Raw genomic sequence first — 19,751 nt, forward strand, 5'->3', positions numbered from 1 at the left:
TATTCACATCGAAATACTTCTGTAATGCTTAAACTAATTTACGTTTTGTGGATTTGCCCCACAAAAAAAAAATCAATCTTTGGCTTAACAAGTACGTGTTTTAGTACAAACACACTTTGTGCTGCATTATGATGAACCTCAAACATTAGAAGAACGCCTGACCTACAGTTATGGAAGCAGTAAGCTTAACAAACAGGCTGAACATTTACATTCTATTCATCGATCAATTTGACACTGCCATGAATAACATCCATATGAATGTCTTTACAATCCTTTGAAATCCATGTAATACTGTGTATATGCAGAATAGTGGTGTCACTGTCAGGTCACTATATTAAACTCACTGGATTACTTAAAGACACGTTTGTCAAAGCCGAATTCTGGCTTTAGTTTCAACCATATATCACATATTTCAGTGCGGTAGTGATAGTGAACATATACAGTATGTGGTGAGTTATGATGGGAGTTCTTACCTTCCACCTCCCTGTGAAAGTCAAACACATGCCTACATTATAATGCTGTTAATCAAACACAAATATGCAGCAATCTTTCATCACATAAATTACAGCTCTCATTACAATACAATACAAGAAACTACATGTCTGTCAATTTAGAGTACAGTTGTGTAACAGGTTATTTTTACGGTTACATAAGACACGTGACCAGTATATTCAAGCAGAATCATTGAGCTTTTATGTGATCCATTAAAAAAAGCTTTAACCTACTCCTCACACTCCTCCACCACTTCCTCGTTGTCAGACATGGCAAGAAGCGTTCAGGCGCGCAGCGGGGAATCTGAACATTAAAACACGAGTCCATAAATTCACCTAGAAATCATGTCCCACTTCTAATTCTTTACAGCTTCATTATAACATTTTATAGCATGAATACTGCATTGTGGTTGCACACACAGGTAACATTATAACCAGTAAAACTTACCAGAGTTAGAGTGATGAGGAAAGAAAGCTGAGGGAGAGACTCAGTGTGCAGCAGAGGAAAGGTGACTTCTTTTACTAAAGGGACAGTGAGGTGGCTCTCAGAGGGTAAAGGGACGGACTGAACAGTGGGAAAGAGACTTTAGGACCCTTTGTTGTGTTATTAATAACTTTTTAGATAGCATGTACTCTTCATTATCACCATTCCCAAAAAAGGCCGCTTGTGTGTACGAGTGTGGTTCGCAGTTCCAAAAGGATCCAGATAAAGCCACAGTTGCTCACCGACGGTGCTTCAGTGCCACACACACATTTTCTCGCCCTTGTATCTCAACCCGCCGCTGACGAAACACAGGCATGCAACTCTTATCTGCATCCTCCCTCTGCCGCGATAAGTGAGAAAGTGTTTCCGTGTTGTGTAAGTTCGCAATTAAAAGACATTTACGACAGACATTTGTGGTAATAAAAGCTTTTATTTCTTAGACAAGCAGACTCTTGACCACAATGACACAGAATAAAATATATATTTTGTCAGATTAAACAAAAACAAAATCACTGCTCCAGAATTCTCACTACTAAAAATAAGGCATTATTATCCTCAAGACCTTCACCTGCGTAAAGTGCTTGAAATATTACATTAAGTTAAGGCAAATAGAAAAAGAGCTTTAAAACAAATATATCAAGGTCTACTTTTCTTTTTACTCTTCTCTCACACATTAAACCGTTTTGATGTTTGAAATAAGACATATTTGTACTTCAAGAAGCAATGCAGGAGTGTATGATTGAAGCATCCTAACTTTAAAAGCACTAATCTCCATTTAAGACCTTTTAAAACTAAAACTTGTTTTATCTATTTGGCATATCGGTTCCTCCAGTGTGCTTTGGCAGTGAAGAAAAAGCATGAAGAAAGAATCAGTCAGTCATTGCATCCATTAATCGTCCAGTTCTCGTCGTGTCCTCTCACCGTCTAGTAAATCCATACAAATAAGGGCACAGAAAAGGTTCATATTTAAATTTAAAGTTATGTTAAAGTGCAGTGTGGGACAGTGATCTAATCTTACCTGTTGAGAATTATAAATGGACATCTTTCACTTGCAGATTTTTCCAGGGCTGGCTTCTGGGAAGCTGCCCCCCTCTCTGCTCTCGAACAGGCTCCTCTTACCGGTGATGTCCTACATATAGAACATGTAAGAATTTCAGACTTATTTTTCTACAAGACAATCAACAGTGAACAGCCAGTTATCCGTCTCTATTCACCACAAGTCAAACTCTCTGACTAAAGGAGAACAAAAAAAAAAAAACTGACGTTTGCAATGAATTTAATCATAAATAATCATAGTTGCTGGAACTAGAGAAAGCCTATTTTTTTAAACAATAAGGAATGTTATCTGAATGTTATCAGGGTTTACTGATAAAAAATATCCTGCTCAGAACACTTGAGTCACAGCTGATAGAGTGCTACTGCCCTCTAGCTGCCAGATGCTACTTGCATACCTCCTTAGATGACGCAGTTTTGACAGACACGTAACAATGCAAATGGCCTTACAGTTGGATTGTGGGTAGACCCAGTATCGTTGGTCTTGGTCAGCCAGCGGTTGATCCGGTCTGACATTCCTGATGTGAAGCTCCTAAATTCCTGTGAATTTCCAACAGATATGTGAAATAATGATAACCCATCCGTGCAAATGATATCAACGGCTGCATTGATGCCACATGCAGATCCGATGAGTGTAAATGTACCTGTCTGGAAACTCCCGGGCTGGTGGGGCTCGCTGCCTGCTGCTCCTTCTCAAAGAGGCCTCTCTTCCTGGACACCTCATCCAGCAGGAACAGAGTCCTCTGGGTCACGTCTGGAGATCGCATTATTTCTGACTTCTACGCGCGTATAGGAAGCAGAGAAGAGTTGAGGGGGGGAAAAAACATCAGTGTCGCTATAAAGTAAGAAAAACGATTGTTACTTGAGTTGACTTCTGTTTTGTTGCAGAGAGTCTGACCTGTGCAGCCTGAGCCAGTCTCTCCATCTTCTCCTGGATGGACCTGGATGAAATCCTCTGCTTAGAGCTGGACAAAACAGAATGCACATAAGCCTGGTTCGATCTGTGTACACTTACTTTGACTCGAATAACAAAAATTAAAACTTCAGAAAGAGGTACTAAAAAAAATAATTTGGCTGAACAAACTCACTTTCTCTGGAAAGAGGATGCTTTGTCTTCATCTTCATTTTGGCCCTGGATAATTAACATTACACACACTGTTAATCATCTATGTACTTTAACACAAATATCATACATTTTAGTTTCAATGATACTTTGGTGCACTATTGTCGAAGTAAACATCTGCGATCTCTTTACTCAACCAATAATGAAAGAACACCTTCCTGTGCAGAGTGATGACTGTAAATCTCACTCAGAAATGAGAAACTATAAAGCCAAGACTCTTACTGTGTGAAATTCAAACTTCTTGGAGGCCATCCTCACACTCGCACTACAAGAGAACAAAGCAGTCATCAATCAAACCGAGATAGACGGAAATGAAGAGCCTCAAAATAAAGACAAGAGTGTTTTCTTACCTCCTCTGCAGCGGCGCACTCTCCTCTTCTTTCTTCTTCATCATCTGTGTTAAACCAAGCATATGTGAATGCTAGCAGACAGTCGTCCGAATATCAGCAGCTGATGACTGACACAGTCATCCCGTCTCTTGTGATCAAAGCAACTAGTCAGCAGTAAAAGCTGGTAAATATTGCTTCAGCTATTAGCATAAGCCCGAAGCTTGACTGGCACAAGCAAATTACCCTCGACTGATAGTCTAACAGCTGATGCAAGATTAAATGGTGTTTTAACAGTCAAATAGGCAACAGTTAATGTTGGCATTTAGAAGGGAGAAGGTGTGCCTGCATGTGTGTGTGTGTGTGTGTGTGTGTGTGTGTGTGTGTGTGTGTGTGTGTGTGTGTGTGTGTGTGTGTGTGTGTGTGTGTGTGTGTGTGTGCGTGCGTGTGTGTGTGTGTGTGTAGGTTAGATGTGGTTACCCTGAAAGATATGGTCCTGGAGCTCTGTCTGCCGAACGCAGGTTTGGCCGTCTGTTCAAAGTTGCCGTTGGAGGGAGAGCCATTCATCCCGGTCTGAGTTAAAGTAAAATATATCGTTTACTTCTGCTTATGATCAGATTCAACTCTTCATCTTCAGATGAGGATGAGCTCCAGCAAGCATCTCCTCTGTTTACCCAACACTGTTTACTTTGTGCAAGCTGCAGGTAAAACTATGGAGCCAACGATGCAGTAGCTGTTATAGGCACTAAGACTGCGACATGTACTCTTTTAAACACCAGAGGGTGCTGTTGCTTTATTGAATTGATGAGCAGTGGCGCCAGCACTTTGCAGCCAAACTCCATAAGACAAGTAAAGCATGAAGCACAGATAGTTATGTTGTAAATTATATCGTCTGACAGTGTGTTCAAATACCTCCTGTGTGTGTCCATTCTGAACAGGGCTTTCGGGGCCACGAGGAGAGGGGCTCTGGCAAGGCGACGGCCAGTGTTCTCGAGGTGATAAGGCGGCCGTAGGGGAGCGAGGGCTCATGGGACTTGCGGACCCGCTGGCCGAGGGGCTTTTGTCGAATGAGATGGAGATAGAACTGCAACATCAAAACGAGTGAGATGAGAGGTCAGTTGAAGATGTTAAGGAGGAAGCAGCAACTGATCCAAATCACAGTAAAGCTGCGTATTAAGAGTCTTTACTGCAACCTTTTCACCGTTGTCACCTTTTGAAATGTTGTTTTCTACAATCTGTGTTCACTCATAACGCTCATAATACATCAAACCAATACAATTATACCATGGGGAAGTTGTCTGTATCCAAACGGAAAACCAGAGGTTACCAATGCTGCCTCAATGTCTTGTTATCCAATCTTCTCAGAGAATATCCTCTCCAGCTATCCTGCCAGCAGATCTGGAAATATGTATAAGTGTGTGTGTGTGTGTGTGTGTGTGTGTGTGTGTGTGTGTGTGTGTGTGTGTGTAGACACATATTTGACTTTCGGTTGCTTTTTCACTGCTCTACTAGACTGTTGTTTTGTCCCGCTGCACTTTAACTTCCCTGTGTGGAATAGATAACCTTATCTTAAAGAAAAGTTTGATCTGCATTTGATTCTTCCCGATGACTCATATACGAAAAGGAGAATAGACATTAAATTGTGCTCATTAACCTGACAAACTTGCGAGCCGGGTTGGACGATGGCTTGGGATCAGGGTCTTTGCTCGTCGACTCTTCATTTTCGTGCTAACAAAGAAAGAAACAGGAGAGACGTGAGTGCACAGCATAAAAGCGTTTGAACAGAGCCACCTGAGACACGCCTCACATTACATAACACTGTACGGTTATGGCCTAATTTGCAGATACACTGAATTATAGACGCCTGAATTAGAGCTGCCTGTGAGTGTAATAAAAGATAAAGTTCATATTATGACCTTAAGCACGCCTTATCAAAGTTTTATAGATGATTTGCATGGTCATTTGATTCACGGAAAAGAGTGCGAGTCCAGTCCAGTAATAAGACAGGTGATGATCCATACAGTATTTCCACAAGTTCTATCATCCTTTTTTATATTCTGATGCCTTCATATTGAAAGAAAATGTACCAACGTTGTTAACAACTAACGCATATATTTAGCATGCATGTGTGTGAGCCTCTTACACTCTCTTTGTCTGGGTTTGTTCACCTAAATATTGTTAATAATGCACACTGGGTCTTTCCATCGTAACAGGACTTGCAACACCAGTATACCCTGAGCGGAAAAAAAGTTGTTGTTGTTGTAGAATGTAGAAAATGATTAACGTGACTCTCTCTCTCTGCGTGGGGTAACAGTTAACTGTGTTTACCACACTGCAGGGTGGCACTATTGGCAGCACTGTGTTGTGGCTGAGAGAAGCATTAATAGTTGTAGGCTGTGAGTGTTTGTCTACCTGTCTCGTCAAACAATTTGTCTGTCAGTAAAGGCAGTGTATTCAATTTCAGTGATGGCAATGTGGGTCGGTTAGTCTAACACTTTGATCCAGACTGAATCATCTCAACAACTATTGATGGTCTGCTATCGCAGTTTGCTCAGACATTCGTGGTCCCCAGAGGATGAATCATAATGACGTTGGTGATTCTGTGACTTTTCCTTTAGCATCACCAGCAGGCCAAAGTTTTCACTTGTCCCCTGACATATTTCAACATCTACTGCCTAGATTAGCACAGCAGTTGGTTCCCAGACAATGTGTCCTAATCCCTTTGGTGGTCCATCATGTCAAAAGTTTGTCTAAACCAAATATCTGCAAAACTCCCATCAGCCTCAGCTGTACTTGTTTTATAATAATTAGCTAATGCTAGCATGCTAACCTATATATGGCAATCATTACACCAGCTTAACATCAGTATATGTTCGCATTTTCATTGTGAGCATGTTAGCATTTAGCTCAAAGCATGTTGTGCCTTAGTGCAGCGTTACCGAACAGCTTGCATGGCTTTAGACTCTGAGTTGAGTTATAATATATTAACCACGATAACAAAACATCTCTTTCACTCTGCTGAAAGGCAACTCCGGTCTTACTTCTCTGTTTGTGACGTTATTGCTGCTGCTGGTGGTGGTAAGGCTGTAGGAGGCGGTTCTTCGGGGTGGTTCTGGTCTGGATGTGGATTTCACAGAGGGCAACACACTACCCTGATGCTCATCCATGTCCCCCAGTAGCTCCACCCGGGCTCCTCCTTTGCAGGCCTCCGCTTCATCCTCCCCTACTTCCTTCTGCCGTCTCAGCGTCTCCAGGTGCCTCATCCTCCGCTTTTCATCTCGGACATGCAGCATGTTCACAAAGTCTAGCTGCACCTGGTCCACACTGAAATGAAACACACACGTGAATGACCGATAGATATGACGGATCGTCTCAAATGAGGGAAAGGACCTGTCAGTCTTGTGTGTGTGATCAGGTTTCTTTAATGAAAGGCTCTACAGTTCCACTCTCTCTTTGAAGACTACTTCTGCTCCAGGATCTCAGCTGGTGGTGTTTTTGATAGCTTTTCATACTTTCTACACATGGTGTCGGGATTCACATGTTTGAAAAGTATACAGATGACACACTCCCATGAGGGCAAAAAGGCTAAGAATCCTCTCTCCCTGCCTCTGAAATCCATCTGCTGACAAGGCAGCATCTCTATGGTCCTCTAACAAGCGAGAAAGATGGAGAGAGTGAAATGGAAAGATAGAAGAAGAGAGAGATACTAGCGATGTGTAAACAAGCAGAGCTAAAGCAACAGAGTCCTGTTCAGACGGTCTTTAAATCAAGCTTTGACAAGTTCAAATGAATAAAGCTTTTCATTAAATCGTGAGAATAACCTGCTGAGGGACTGAGACGTCCCACTTGTGGAGTCGGTCCCAAAGGTGCTGTCACTGGTAGGCGTGTCTCCGGTTGTTTGGCTGAAGTCATCATCAGATTCTGTGGGGCCGCTCGAGCTCTTCACCCTCCTCCTCTTCTCTCTTTCCACCTCCTCGTCATCCTCCGCTGTCCACTGGCGCGCCAGGCTGAGGACGGAGTCATAACGCACACAGGAGATGTTCACAATATTTAGAGAACGTGGACGTAAAACAGAAAGTTAAATGGAGGCAGAGAAACACAAAATGGTTTTCATGAAAACTACAGAAATGAATCCAATTTACAGCTGATTTTGGTTGTTGGAAGAGAGACATTGCTGTTATAACGGTTACACAGAACCTGCTTTACTTGTTCATCAACTGTTTATGGAGTAGAGTTACAGTTGGTTGCTTGTCTGAACAACTTCAAATAAACTAAAAGTCAGTCTAGTATTATACAGGGATGTATGTAGAAAACACAGCATTTAGTAGTCTAGTGGTGCGGCCAGTTACAGTGGGCTGATGTTTCCTCTGGAGGAACACCTTAATTCAAGGGTAAGACCAGTTATCTCTAGACTTTAACCTGAAAAAAAAAGACAACTGTGACTTTATAGCATAGTCTTCAAACATAACAGCAAAGATAAAAGTACCTGTAATAACGTTAATGACACCAAAGGAGAAAATAGCTGTTTCATTATGCTACTGTGTATTTGCATATTAGATATTATAATGTTCGTAAATAAATATAAAAAACTGGCTTTTGTTCTACTTGACTGCAAGAGTGAGCTACATGTATTCTAGTTCAGTAACTAAAGTTAAACTTTAGAACGTCTACTGTCATGAAGCAGCAGCTACTCTGAAACACAGGCTTTCATATTCTCTTCTTTAAAACAACTCCAGATGATATCTTACCTGGACAAAGCCGACCAGTTCTGCCGACTGATGGACATATTGCACACAAAAATATAGAAGTTCCCAGCAGAGCTTCGCTCACAGACAGAAAAGAGTCGACTGACTTTGTGGAAGTCAAATTACAGTCAGTGCGGCACAAAGCAGTCCACCTTTACCCCGGTGCACCGAGGCGTCACATGACCACAAAGGTGTGTGTGTGTGTGAGAGAGAGAGAGAGAGAGAGAGAGAGAGAGAGATAAAGCTAACACAATACGCAGTAATAATGAAAAGTCAAGGAAGTGATATGTAAATCAATAGTTATTCAGCAATTACTAAATAAACTAAATTTAAGAGTGTAAAAAGGTTGTATAGTATTTTCAATAGCACTTTAGAAAGAAATTTGCAAACTATCAAACACACAGGATATTAACAACAAAATATACTTTAAATAGAGATAAAGATACTATAGCAACAAAAATGAGTGAAAACAAGTGGGTTTAAAAAAAAAAGAAATGGCAATAGGATTTGGATGTTCCAATAGTAAAAGTATGTAACTCTGTTTTGTGTCCAACTGGGTTTAGATGCTTTGTTGCATTGAGCAGTGAGTCTCTTTACAATGTGATTCAGACTGTTTGCTCTGCTGTGTGAGGCCACACCTGTCCTCTCCTCGGAGCCCGGTGTGTCGGACTCTGACCCAGGCTCGGGCTCAGGCCAACTCACACACCCTCCACCTCACCTGGCTTTATTACCAAACCTGTACCTGTTTCTTTTATTCTGTGCAGAGTGCATGCCATGAGGCCACAATGAACAGGATGAGCTGCTGTCACATCCACAGATGTAGCTCCTTAATGCTTATCCAGATCCGTTCTTTTGTGTGAATGCTGTCACTCATGCGGGATTTGGAGAAGTCTAGCTTAAGGCATGTCACGTCACTCCCCGGCCAAAGAAGCAAAGCGTGCATTAGTGCTGTCATTGTAAACACGTTTTGTGTTGCTGCAGTGAGCATTTGGATGAAAACATTGAGTGACACATGAATACTGCAGGCACTTTGCATCCAGCAGGACTAAGTCAATAATGATTGAAGCACCAATACGGAAGCACTTGTCAGTGCATGTGTGCTTTATGTATATGCAAAACAGATAGCAGCCGGAGCTGTGGACAGGATGCTGGTGTGGACAGCTGTCAAATGCATACAGTACCCTATCAGTATGCCTATCTCTCTCGCAGAAGTTCCTCTGTGTGAAAGTAGCATATCTTAGAGTCACAAGTTCATATTTGTCCTTATGTTGCTTTTTATATTCCTCCAATATAAAATGTCTGCAGAGTCCCCAGCCCATGCCAGTTGCTTGTCTGGCTGTGCTTTGTCACAGCAGTGCTCGGAGCTAAATGATCATATCGCATGCTAAGACACTAATGCTGATGTCTAGCACGTGTAATGCTTACCATGTTCGCCATCTTAGATTCGCATGTTAGCATGCTGACATTTTCTAATTGGAACCAAAAATAAATTTCATCTGAGGCTGATGAGGATGGCATTCTCAGTGAAAAGTCGTGGAATTATTACCAAAGTGATTCCAATGTGTCCTGAGTGGAACATTGATATGTATTGATGTGTCTCTAACATGTGAAGCTTGCACTACTGCGAAGGGAAGACAGCGGTAATGAGAAGACTTTGATTACCCTGATCTTCTTTGCCTTTATTTAAAGAAAGCCATTGTTCATTTAGCACAGTTTTACAATGAGAAAAGCACCAAGAAATGAAGACACATTTGGTGTGTTTAATTGTTGTTGTAAATCCAGCCGATGACGCCATTTTGTTACAGTTTACAAAACCACAGACAATGCTTACAGTTTATCACCCAGCAATAATATCAAAGATGCAGTTGAATTTGGTCAGGACATATTATTATCAATATTATTATTGGCTATAATTGGCCTGCTGATTAAGTTACATTACTATCCACAATTGCCTTCTGAAGATACAAGCTGCCTTTTTTTAAACTTTGCTGTACAAATATACGCCTAAATCTCTGGGGTGAGAACAATACAAATAATAGAAAATGGCACACAGATAAAGTCATTTTTAACACCATATCAAGCAACCGCAAACAGATCAGTTCTTGAGGACAGTGGAGAAGACCATTCAGGAGTGTGGGGACATGGCAGGAGCATACACAAGAATGACAGCATTAACCAGAGCTGTAGAAGCTGCAGTCGATGCAGTCTACGTGATACCGCTCACATGACACCAGCCCATCACCTTCTGGGTTTTCACTGGGCGGGACCCTTTGCAGCATCGAACATCTTCTTCCTTCCCTCCATCCCTGACATGGCCTCCACATTCTTCCTCCAGTCGCTGTCCTCGGCTGGCCTCTTCTGCAGACGGATACAGTGGAGAGTTAGATGGTATAAAAGAATGAGAGCAGTCGTTTTCCTGTTGTTTTTTTTTAAAGAGACTGCGAAGTAGAGGAGGTATTATCATCATTGTTGTGTCAAAGCCTTTGAGGCCCAATCTTGTCAACTGGGAATCCCCTATGAGAGTACTTTATAACCATGCTAGTATAACTGGTTTACAGCACCTAATACAGACTCGCATATCCATGCAGACACACACACACACAGATACACACCTGCATTGGTTAATCTGAACATGTACACACACGCACACACACACACAGACACACACTGACCATGGAGCAGAACCGCTCACAAAAGCTAGTCTTCTCTGTACAAAGGGATCATTGTCTTGTGTACCGTACTTCCTCTCACACACGCGCACGTCGCGCCCTGCACTGACCTACCGCTCGGTATCTCAAACACACCCTTCAGACACACAAACACACACTTTTCAGATGTTTTATGGCACTTGAAGCGCTGACGTCACGTGTGTATCTGAAACTTCACACTAGCTACCTTGCTCGCTTGCCCTAAGGAAAGGTACACATCTCGCTTGCACTGGTTTGCTTGTGTTTTGTACGTGCATGCCCGAGTGTATTTGGTCTTTTATTTCCCTCTGCACACACCTTCTCAGTGTCCTCTTTCTTGACAGACTTGAGGTTGGCCCGGAGGTCCATGGAGACTTTGTGCTTGGAGCCCAGCAGCGAGCGAAGGATGGCGTCAGCAGACACACGAACGCGACGAAGACTAGGTCTCTTGAATTTCCCCCTGAGGTCCAACACTTTAATGTTCAGGTCTTTAATCTGGATCAAAGAAGGATAGTTGAATGGCAATTACCATCAGTACTTGAAGATTTTCTCATGGGGACAGTTGTGACACTGCATCTGCTTATACCTCACGTGTGTTGAGCGTGACTTTAGCTTCAATGTCGTATCGCTCCTCATCCACCACATCTATCTTTGAATGGAGCTCGTTGCAGAGGTCCTATACGTATACACACACACACATAAAACTCAAAAGGTAAAAACTTGTATTCTATAAAAGTTTTCAAAAGCAACCTCAAATTTGTGCATCTGGAAAACTTTCAGTTGCAGGGCGTCATACTGTATATCCTGTATATGAAGGAGCTGCAGTGCCCTGAATTCCTTTGATTTAAGAGAATTTGCTGAAGTAGAAAACTATGTTTGGTGGAGTATTGTTCTATGGGAGTTACCTGTAGCTGTGCAAGGCTCAGGCTGCTGGTGTTTAGCGGAGGAGATCTCTCTGACAGGTAGTTCTGTTTCTCCTGCTCTTTAACCACAAGCTCATGCTCCAATTCCTCCTTGGCTCTTGTCACCATCAGACTCTGCACAAATATGAATGGACACATAATGCAATGTAATGCTGGATGCTTTTACATTGCTCTGGTAAAGCACATTACGTTTTTAGTTTTTTTTTACTTTCAGGTCTCACAGTAAGGTACGGACTCTAGATGTTTAGAAGAAGTATCAGAAGATAAAATACAGTACAGCTTTTAAAAACATGACCTCTGCTGCTCTCCTGTGGTCAAACACATGTATTACATTACAGTTTGGCAGAAGAATTCGGTCCATGATCTCTCTTACCTTGAGCATCAGCTTCCTTGAAGCTGAGATCTTTGGCTTCCTCTGGATGGAGAGCATAATTCATGACATTACACACATTTAATACACACATATATATATGTATATAATATACTGTATATAAAAGATACATTTTAGCATTTAGAAATACTTTAGTAGGGATAAATATGGTCTTACGTCTTGCCTGTAAAAGAGAAAGAGAAAAGATTTATTGGAAACGAAAGACCAAAATTATTCCAAGCCAAAACTCAAAAATATTTGTTATGTGTGTGAATGAATAAATTATCTAAAATAAGAACACAAAGCCTGATCACTCACACATGCTCAGGCATCCTGCTGATGAGATCTCACTGGAGGAGAGACGGAAGAAATTAGAAACACACACACACACTGAACAGTTGTCATTGTTTGGAGGGCCAGATCATCTTTCCACTCTTCTCTATGAGCGCGTTTCAATGATTGTAAGCTGTCAGCAGGCCAATCATAAAAAACTCTACTGACTTCTACTCTCCTGCTTCTAAATGCTCTCTTGACACTTGGTTGTCACACTTCATAGAAGTGGGGCGTCTACTTTTCATATCTTATAAAAACTAATTTGTGCATGTTGTAGAAACATCATAGTTTCACATGACTGAATTTCTTGTGAGAGCAAGAAAGCCTTTGACTGATGAGATTTAAAGGGTCAAGTCACCCAAATCACACATTGGACTGAGCCATTGATTCCCAACCAGGGGTGCTGCATTCTGGAGCTGCATGGGGGTACGTGGAAAGATTGGGAAGTAGCTCAACAAATTAAAATTAAAAAATGTTGGTTGAAATAAATGGCGGCGGCACATCTGACACAAGGGTTGGGAACCGCTGTTGGACTCAACCTTAAGTCTAGTATTAAGGTTAATGAGATCTCTGCTGTTAATGCTTGTATCCCCCCCACGTGCAATGGAGGTGAACAGCATTTTCTCTGTGTTGCTTAAAAAATATATATTAGAGAAACTCACATATTCTCAGACTTCACTGTGGACAGTTTTGCTTGGAAAACATTGTTGTCTACCCAATGTAAAATACCATGAAAGGTATAACAAGGCGTAAGGTGAGACTGCCTTTTAAGTGGGCTTGTCAGCTCATAGTGTTGTTTTCACATTGTCTTGCCCCTCCTCATGAGCCTCATGGCCTTCTGGCCTTTATCAAATCAACAAGTGATTTACAGGACTCCGCCCTTCTCCGTCTCACCTCTTCTCACCCTTTCTCTCTTAATGTCCCTCTTCCATTTCACTTGTTGAGTCCAGTTGAGAATGACGGCACCTAAGACCTCCTAGCATGATGGGGTTACAAGCAGCTCCAACGGATTAGGGAAGATTCCAGACTGATACCCATCTCTCCCATTTCTCATCCCCATCTTTCTCTTCGGGATTATCTCGGGGAGAGGAATTTAGAGTGGCATGTCTCCCCAAATAGATCAGGGGACATCTGATAGACAGCTGTGGAGGATGATTGTGTGGGTGCCCAGCCTGGATTAAGGATTCATCGGCAGTAACTCATGGATGCTTATGATGCTCATGAGCCTCTGTGGTGCAGCCAAGTTGGCAATGAAAAAACCAGCCCACGGTGCTGTGGAAAGTTCACGTCAGCCTTGGATTTGAACAGAGTTGCTTTGGTGCAGATTTAAACCAACCAGCTTGTATTATTTGAATTAATTATCCTGTTCTGGCTGATGCACTTATGGTTTATGTACAGCCACAGCCCCAAGGATGAAAAGCCCCCTGCTATCGACAAATTAACATCCAAACACTTCATATAAGATCGCTACTAATATCCATGTTTGCTGAATTGGCATCATATACTGTGCACTCATCCTCCTGTTAGTCTATATTTCCATTGCAAAAAAACAATAGATCCAGGATATTTTCAAAACTTGGAAGAAGGCTACAAATAAATGGTTGTACCAGACAAATGTATATTGAACTGCCATCCATTCGGTTTGTGGACCATATATGCACGAAAGAAAGAAATAACACTAAACCTGAAAAGATTTACAGACAACACCATGAAGGGACCTTACCTGTGTCAGAAGCAGCGGGCAGAAAGACGTGACAACAGCAGAGGTTGGATGATCAGAGATGAGGCCAACGAATTGATGTCCCTCTATTTAACTGCACCCCCTGACCCCTCCCCACCCTATTGTAGCGCTTGCTCTTTTGTTAGTGGAGGCTATAATTAGTCAACCCCATCTCTCTTACTGCCTAATCTTGCCCTGTCTATTTGTCTCCTCGCAGATTCATTATAAGGGGCCAGCAGTTAGAGCTTAGAGATTTGGCCTGTGCACGACACAGGATGATGAAGGCAACCCAGATGATGAACTATAAGTGTAATTTAGAACTATAGGCAGGAGCTTTTATGTTTATACTGGTCAAAGATGGCCTGCAAAGGGAATTCACGCCAATTGACGGAAAAAAAAGTATATCATTAAAAAGTGCTTGAAGAGAGAGAGAGAGAAACAATACTTTTTCCTCTAGCTCCAACATGAGTTTTATATTTTTGTTGTTTACTTAAATGCCTTGACGTCTAGTAAGTGCATTCAATTCTGCACAGACATTCATGATGCCCAGACGATGAATCTTAATGTCTTTGATTATCACCTGACTTATCCTCTCGTGCCTCCGTGAGCTTATCTTTTGTGGTTTTTGAGTGAAATGTCTCAACGACTGTTGGGGGCATTGCTGTGAAATGCGGTGCAGAAATGTGTGTCTCTCTCGGGAGTAATTGCGGTAACACTGGTAATCCCCTGACTTTTTCTGTGTCACATCAACGTCAGCTGTTTACTGTGTGCTTATTGCTAATGAGAAAATATTGGCAGGCTAACCTACTAAACTAAGATGACCAACATAGCAAACATTGTCAGGTGAGCATATTAGCATGCAGACATTAGCATTTAGCTAAAAGCACTGCTGTGCCCAAGTACAGGCTAGCAGAGCCGCTGGCATGACTGTAGACTCGTGTAGTCTTGTTTATCCACGCTTAAACCTCGAAGGGCAGATCAAAATGCTAGACATGCTTGCAGGAAGGCCCCTGGGATTGTTATGCCTTACATCAAGCCTTCCAGAGAGGCACTCTTGACAGACAAATTGACACTTCTCTGCACTGTCTGTTACTCAAATGAAAACAAAAGTAGAGCCCCGCCACCAAAGCGCAGAACACAGAATTGACACTTGCTAATAATTCCAAATTGACTGGTAGATAATCACCAGGGCAAATGACTATAATGTTATTTTAAAAATGTTTACATGGTATCTTACATTTTAGGCATGTGCTGGCAAGACAAGTCTTCATTCTCGATGTAAGAGTATTGCATCTAAAACATTAAGACACTCAGATCGCGGTCCTTTTAAAGGAAAGAGAAGAGAAAATAAAGTGACCATTTCACACAGTAATATGGTATGTCAGGTTTATACAGTATGTTGGAAAGTAAGTCAAGGTGGATTGAAGATAATATAAACCAAAAGAATAACGCACACACACACAAAACATATGAGATACACAAAGACAAATTATATTTATCAAAAAAGCAATTAGCAGCCTGCACTTCATGAAAACTTGCCAAAAACGTTCCCACACACAACAAGACAACAGTGAATAGAGAAGCTCTTCTTCACTCAACAGGAGGTCGACAGACCTCTAGTGGTTTAGCACTCACACAGCAGACAGCAGAAGCCTGAGGAGAAGATTTGCAAAACATTTTTGCAGAGTGATTCCGAGTCTTTGTCAAAGAAGTGCGCACACATGATTTTTCTTTCTTTCTCTTCCTACAAGCACTAATACACTAATTACATTTGCCATAATGTCTGTCCTGTTCTGACTAAAAACCATTTCACCTCTAGATCAGCTCATGCTCCAGGATTTGGTTCATGAAATCGCAGGTCACTGTCTGTGTGTGTTTATCTGCTGAGAAAACCAGACACCCTGGACAAAGGTTATGATGTTTAGACAGGGCATTCCACTGAGTAGTGTTAGCATACACACTGTGGAGGACTGGACCTTATACTCCACCCCTCATACCATAGACCCATTTTGACTTTTTTGTAAGGAGGGCAGGTGGTCTTCCAGGGTAGATGTAGCACTTCAGCAGTAGATACATATAAGTGGTATACATCATCTTATAAATCTTCAATAAAAATTGTGTTGTGGTTAGGCGCTTTTCAAATAACGAAAGTTTGAAACTAGTATATAACGGCTTTGACCATTATGATGGAAGTTTATGATGACCGTTCCCATGATCAATCATGTATCTTAAATGATGTGTTCACAGATTTCCGGTGGAAATTCCTTAGTTTTGCATCAATATAACTTTTCAAAGTATCTCTAGAACATTTTGTGAATGTCTTTGTTTGTTTAGACCAACGCTGGGTGTATCCACTCCTTGTGGTGCTCCTGGTCCCTTGCTGACTCATGCGGTGTGGCTAGCTTTGGGGTTTTCCACAGTAACGGGAGAAGTCGCTACACAATCAACCCTTTATTCCTGACCTGTACTGCGCTCCACAGCCACACACACACACTGCTATGTTCTTGACACATACACACAGATACACAACACACGCTTGAATGAACAATATACTGTATATAGGCCTCCGCTAACGAGAGTCTGCTGATCCTGAGACCTTGCTGAATTTCATGCTGGGTGTGCACGTAAGGCTTGTGTAGGTGAGTATGTGTGGGTGGATGTTTGTGTGCACATGCCTCAGGCTCACTGTGCTTCTCATTAGTCCTCCACAACGCTCAGAACAAAAGCTGTCCTGACTTCGGCACACACACAAGAGCAGGAGTGTGTGCCACAGTGTGTGTGTGTATCTGAGGATGTGTGTATTTTCCAGAGGCTATAACAGCAAGGTTACACACCACAACTGGAAACAGATGAGCTTAGCAATTAATGGGCTGAACCTAAAATAAATTGCAGCTGACTGTTTTGCTCCAAGAGCCATTAGAGAAAGGAAGTATTGTTCTAAACTAAAAACACTCCAGGATTACTGACAAAAATGTATTTCATTGGTTTAAGATTTTAATACTGTACATGGTTTCAGCAAATATATAGAATAAAATGTGCAATGAGTATGAGAAAAATATTTCTTCTTCATGTTCAACTTTAGAAAAAGCATGCAGATCTGTTTAGTCTTTCACAATTTATTTTTAAGCCAGTCAAACAGTGATGTGTTTCCATCAAAAACAAGAATTAAGAAATAAAGTGACTCCTGTTTCAGCAATGTTAGAAAACATCGGAGAAAAATGGAAGATATTTTTCAAACCTCAAGGCACAAGGGTTAAACACTGTCCCGGCTCCATTGTCTCTTTCCAAACAACCCTATGTTTATTTCCTTACGCAGCGGTCTCCACAATGACCTCCGAAAAATACTTTTTTCCATGCTGCTTACGCAGTACATCAGATTCCTAGGCTTTGTATAACAGTGTGAGTAAGCTCATGAAGGAAGACAAGAAGAGTGTCTGTGACACTTGTTCACGGCCTTTTAATCCATACTGATGGCCGTTCTGTACATCCCATCATGCTCTGTGCGACAGAATCAAGCTGATGGACCCGGCGTCCTCTACCCTTCCCCACTCTGATTGGTTCACTCCCAAAAAGTAGAAAGCCTGGAGAAAAAGAAAAGAGCACATTTGTAATATTAAATTCTTACTTCATATATTAGACACTGGGGCGGCTGATAGTGTTCTACAAAGTGCATTTGTAGTGACTTGTTACACTGTTACCACAGCTACTGAGTTAATTTGGGCACTTGACTACAGCAGCTCTCTTAAGGAAGCATCGCTGTGGATTCCTGGACCATGAGCTCATAGTTCAGACTTACACACTCAGTTCCTGCTCATTTGAGACGTCAGTGACCAGTTTTCAGTAAATAACCACTGATTGTGTTCTAAATGTGGAAAAGCTGAAAAAGATGTCTGTGGCGCCGAGCTCTCATAGCCCCAAATGTCCAATTGTCTATGTCAGCTAAATACATAAGAGAAGGTTGTAGTGTTTGTGTGTGTGAGTGTGTTTAAAAATACTTGGCTGCCTAGTGAGGGAGAGGCAGGCAGATGTTATTTTGGAGGCTCACATTGCATCTTAATTATGTCCTCAAGTGAGAGAGTGTTTGTGTCCTAAGACGACTGTGGTGCAGTTAAGGCCGATGACCATATAATGAAAGCTGACACGACCTTCACACTAGAGTGGAACATCTACATTGATCTACACACAAACACCGGTACTACTTGTAAATGACCTTTAGCTTGAGTGCCTCTCAGCCTTGTGCCACCTCATTTCCCAAGAGTCTCTGTGTTTTCATTCCATCCAATCACTGCACCTTGTCTCAACTTTGACCACAGGAGGGGAGATGATCAGTGGCTGAACTGATTGAAGACCTTTGGGGGGGGGTTCATGGAAAATGGTTCAGAACATCTAGCAGTTTTCAATTTATAAAACCTATACATTTACCCTTGATGTGTCTGAGTGATACTTTGACTTGGGTTTCATGTCAATCTCAGTGACACAAAGTTGGTACTGTGAACCTGAGACACTCCAGCTATGGGAGGGTGTGGTGCCACACTGTCTCCCACACCCAAAATAAATGTATAAGTCTAAATAAGTTAATACAAAGAATAACCTTGTCAAACCTATTTTCTAAATGTTTATGACAGCCAGTCTAATTCACCTCCATCCGAGGAAGACTTACCTTCACCAGGTCAGAGCTCCTCATCCTCCCCAGTGCTGCCCAGGTGTGCTGTGGACAGGTGCCTGTTCCGTCCCGTTTGCACGGCCTGCAGGTTCTTATAACGCACCAGTGCCAAAGCAATCTCCGCGTTCCACGCCGTGCCGTCCTGCGGACACCGAAAGTCGATCTCCTTACCCGTAGCCATGACCACGGTGAAATACACCAGCCCTCGCTTGTACTCCACGCAATCCACTGTGTCAATGCGCTCAAAACGGAGCTCCTTGGCTTTGGAGCTCCAAGCCGAGCTCGGAGCATCACCTCCCCCGCCGCCTTTGCAGTTATGCAGGCGCAGTCCTTCCTCGGTAAGCACGCAGCGCTTCTTCTTCCACAGCTGGAGGAGCCCGCTGCTGCGCTTCTCCAGCCGCCCGTCTCTCATCACTTTGGACGGGAAAGACATGGCCACACTGAGCCAAAAGCCCGAAATTTAGAAAGTCTTCAGCAGTGATGCGTCCCAAGATGTATCCATTAAACACACATCGTATGTGTTACTGTGTCAACTCAGGAAAACATATCGGGTTGAGCTATCTCATTAATAATAACAGCCAATAGAACAAAGCTCATATAGTCCGTGTTGGTCTGCCAGGCTGGTCTGCCTGGATATGTTTGAACATGCCCGGCTCCTCTGTGGACCCACCCCGCCTCCTCCTGGTGACGCCAGGAGGAGATCCGGGCTGTTTATGAAATTCCCTACGCGCGCGCACGTGTGTGTGTGTGTGTGTGTGTGTGTGTGTGTGTCAGTGAGCGCACGTAGACAGGGTGATTTTACAGCACTGTATGTTATTGTTTTTGTGTGAAAT

General features: G+C 42.3%; 3 protein-coding genes across 3 annotated transcripts; all 3 read right to left on the minus strand.

Moving 5' to 3' along the window:
- Positions 1-1,385: 1,385 nt before the first annotated feature.
- On the minus strand, positions 1,386-8,378 carry lad1 (ladinin). The gene is made up of 14 exons (XM_079172266.1): positions 8,226-8,378; positions 7,299-7,484; positions 6,519-6,801; positions 5,132-5,205; positions 4,390-4,561; positions 3,958-4,050; positions 3,502-3,545; positions 3,374-3,416; positions 3,117-3,160; positions 2,927-2,993; positions 2,673-2,807; positions 2,479-2,568; positions 1,994-2,104; positions 1,386-1,899 (listed from the first exon to the last, which is right to left on the minus strand). Exons 1-13 carry the CDS (start codon positions 8,261-8,263, stop codon positions 2,021-2,023), a joined length of 1,353 nt encoding a protein of 450 aa, XP_079028392.1. The 5' UTR covers positions 8,264-8,378; the 3' UTR covers positions 1,386-1,899; positions 1,994-2,020.
- Positions 8,379-9,875: 1,497 nt separating this feature from the next.
- On the minus strand, positions 9,876-12,347 carry tnni1a (troponin I type 1a (skeletal, slow)). Its single transcript, XM_079167215.1, has 5 exons — positions 12,206-12,347; positions 11,815-11,946; positions 11,496-11,585; positions 11,228-11,404; positions 9,876-10,580 (listed from the first exon to the last, which is right to left on the minus strand). The coding sequence occupies exons 1-5, from the start codon at positions 12,260-12,262 to the stop codon at positions 10,476-10,478; spliced, it is 561 nt and encodes a 186-aa protein (XP_079023341.1). The 5' UTR covers positions 12,263-12,347; the 3' UTR covers positions 9,876-10,475.
- Positions 12,348-15,676: 3,329 nt separating this feature from the next.
- phlda3 (pleckstrin homology-like domain, family A, member 3) lies at positions 15,677-19,557 on the minus strand. The gene is made up of 2 exons (XM_079174537.1): positions 18,916-19,557; positions 15,677-17,836 (listed from the first exon to the last, which is right to left on the minus strand). Exon 1 carries the CDS (start codon positions 19,349-19,351, stop codon positions 18,926-18,928), a length of 426 nt encoding a protein of 141 aa, XP_079030663.1. The 5' UTR covers positions 19,352-19,557; the 3' UTR covers positions 15,677-17,836; positions 18,916-18,925.
- Between the last annotated feature and the right edge of the window lie 194 nt (positions 19,558-19,751).

This window comes from Pholis gunnellus (assembly GCF_910591455.1).
Source record: "Pholis gunnellus genome assembly, chromosome: 2".
NCBI lineage: Eukaryota > Metazoa > Chordata > Actinopteri > Perciformes > Pholidae > Pholis > Pholis gunnellus.

Bases quoted from the DNA above. Each gene is read 5' to 3' on its own strand.
- tnni1a (XM_079167215.1), bottom strand. From the start codon at position 12,262: ATGCTCTCCATCCAGAGGAAGCCAAAGATCTCAGCTTCAAGGAAGCTG. The intron at 11,586-11,814 runs GTAACTCCCATA...GTATACGTATAG, and splicing joins TGAGCCTTGCACAGCTACAG to GACCTCTGCAACGAGCTCCA. The intron at 11,405-11,495 runs GTATAAGCAGAT...TCTTTGATCCAG, and splicing joins TCACGCTCAACACACGTGAG to ATTAAAGACCTGAACATTAA.
- lad1 (XM_079172266.1), bottom strand. From the start codon at position 8,263: ATGTCCATCAGTCGGCAGAACTGGTCGGCTTTGTCCAG. The intron at 4,051-4,389 runs GTATTTGAACAC...ACTTTAACTCAG, and splicing joins AGAATGGACACACACAGGAG to ACCGGGATGAATGGCTCTCC. The intron at 2,105-2,478 runs GTAAGGCCATTT...TTCTATATGTAG, and splicing joins GGTCTACCCACAATCCAACT to GACATCACCGGTAAGAGGAG.
- phlda3 (XM_079174537.1), bottom strand. From the start codon at position 19,351: ATGTCTTTCCCGTCCAAAGTGATGAGAGACGGGCGGCTGGAGAAGCGC.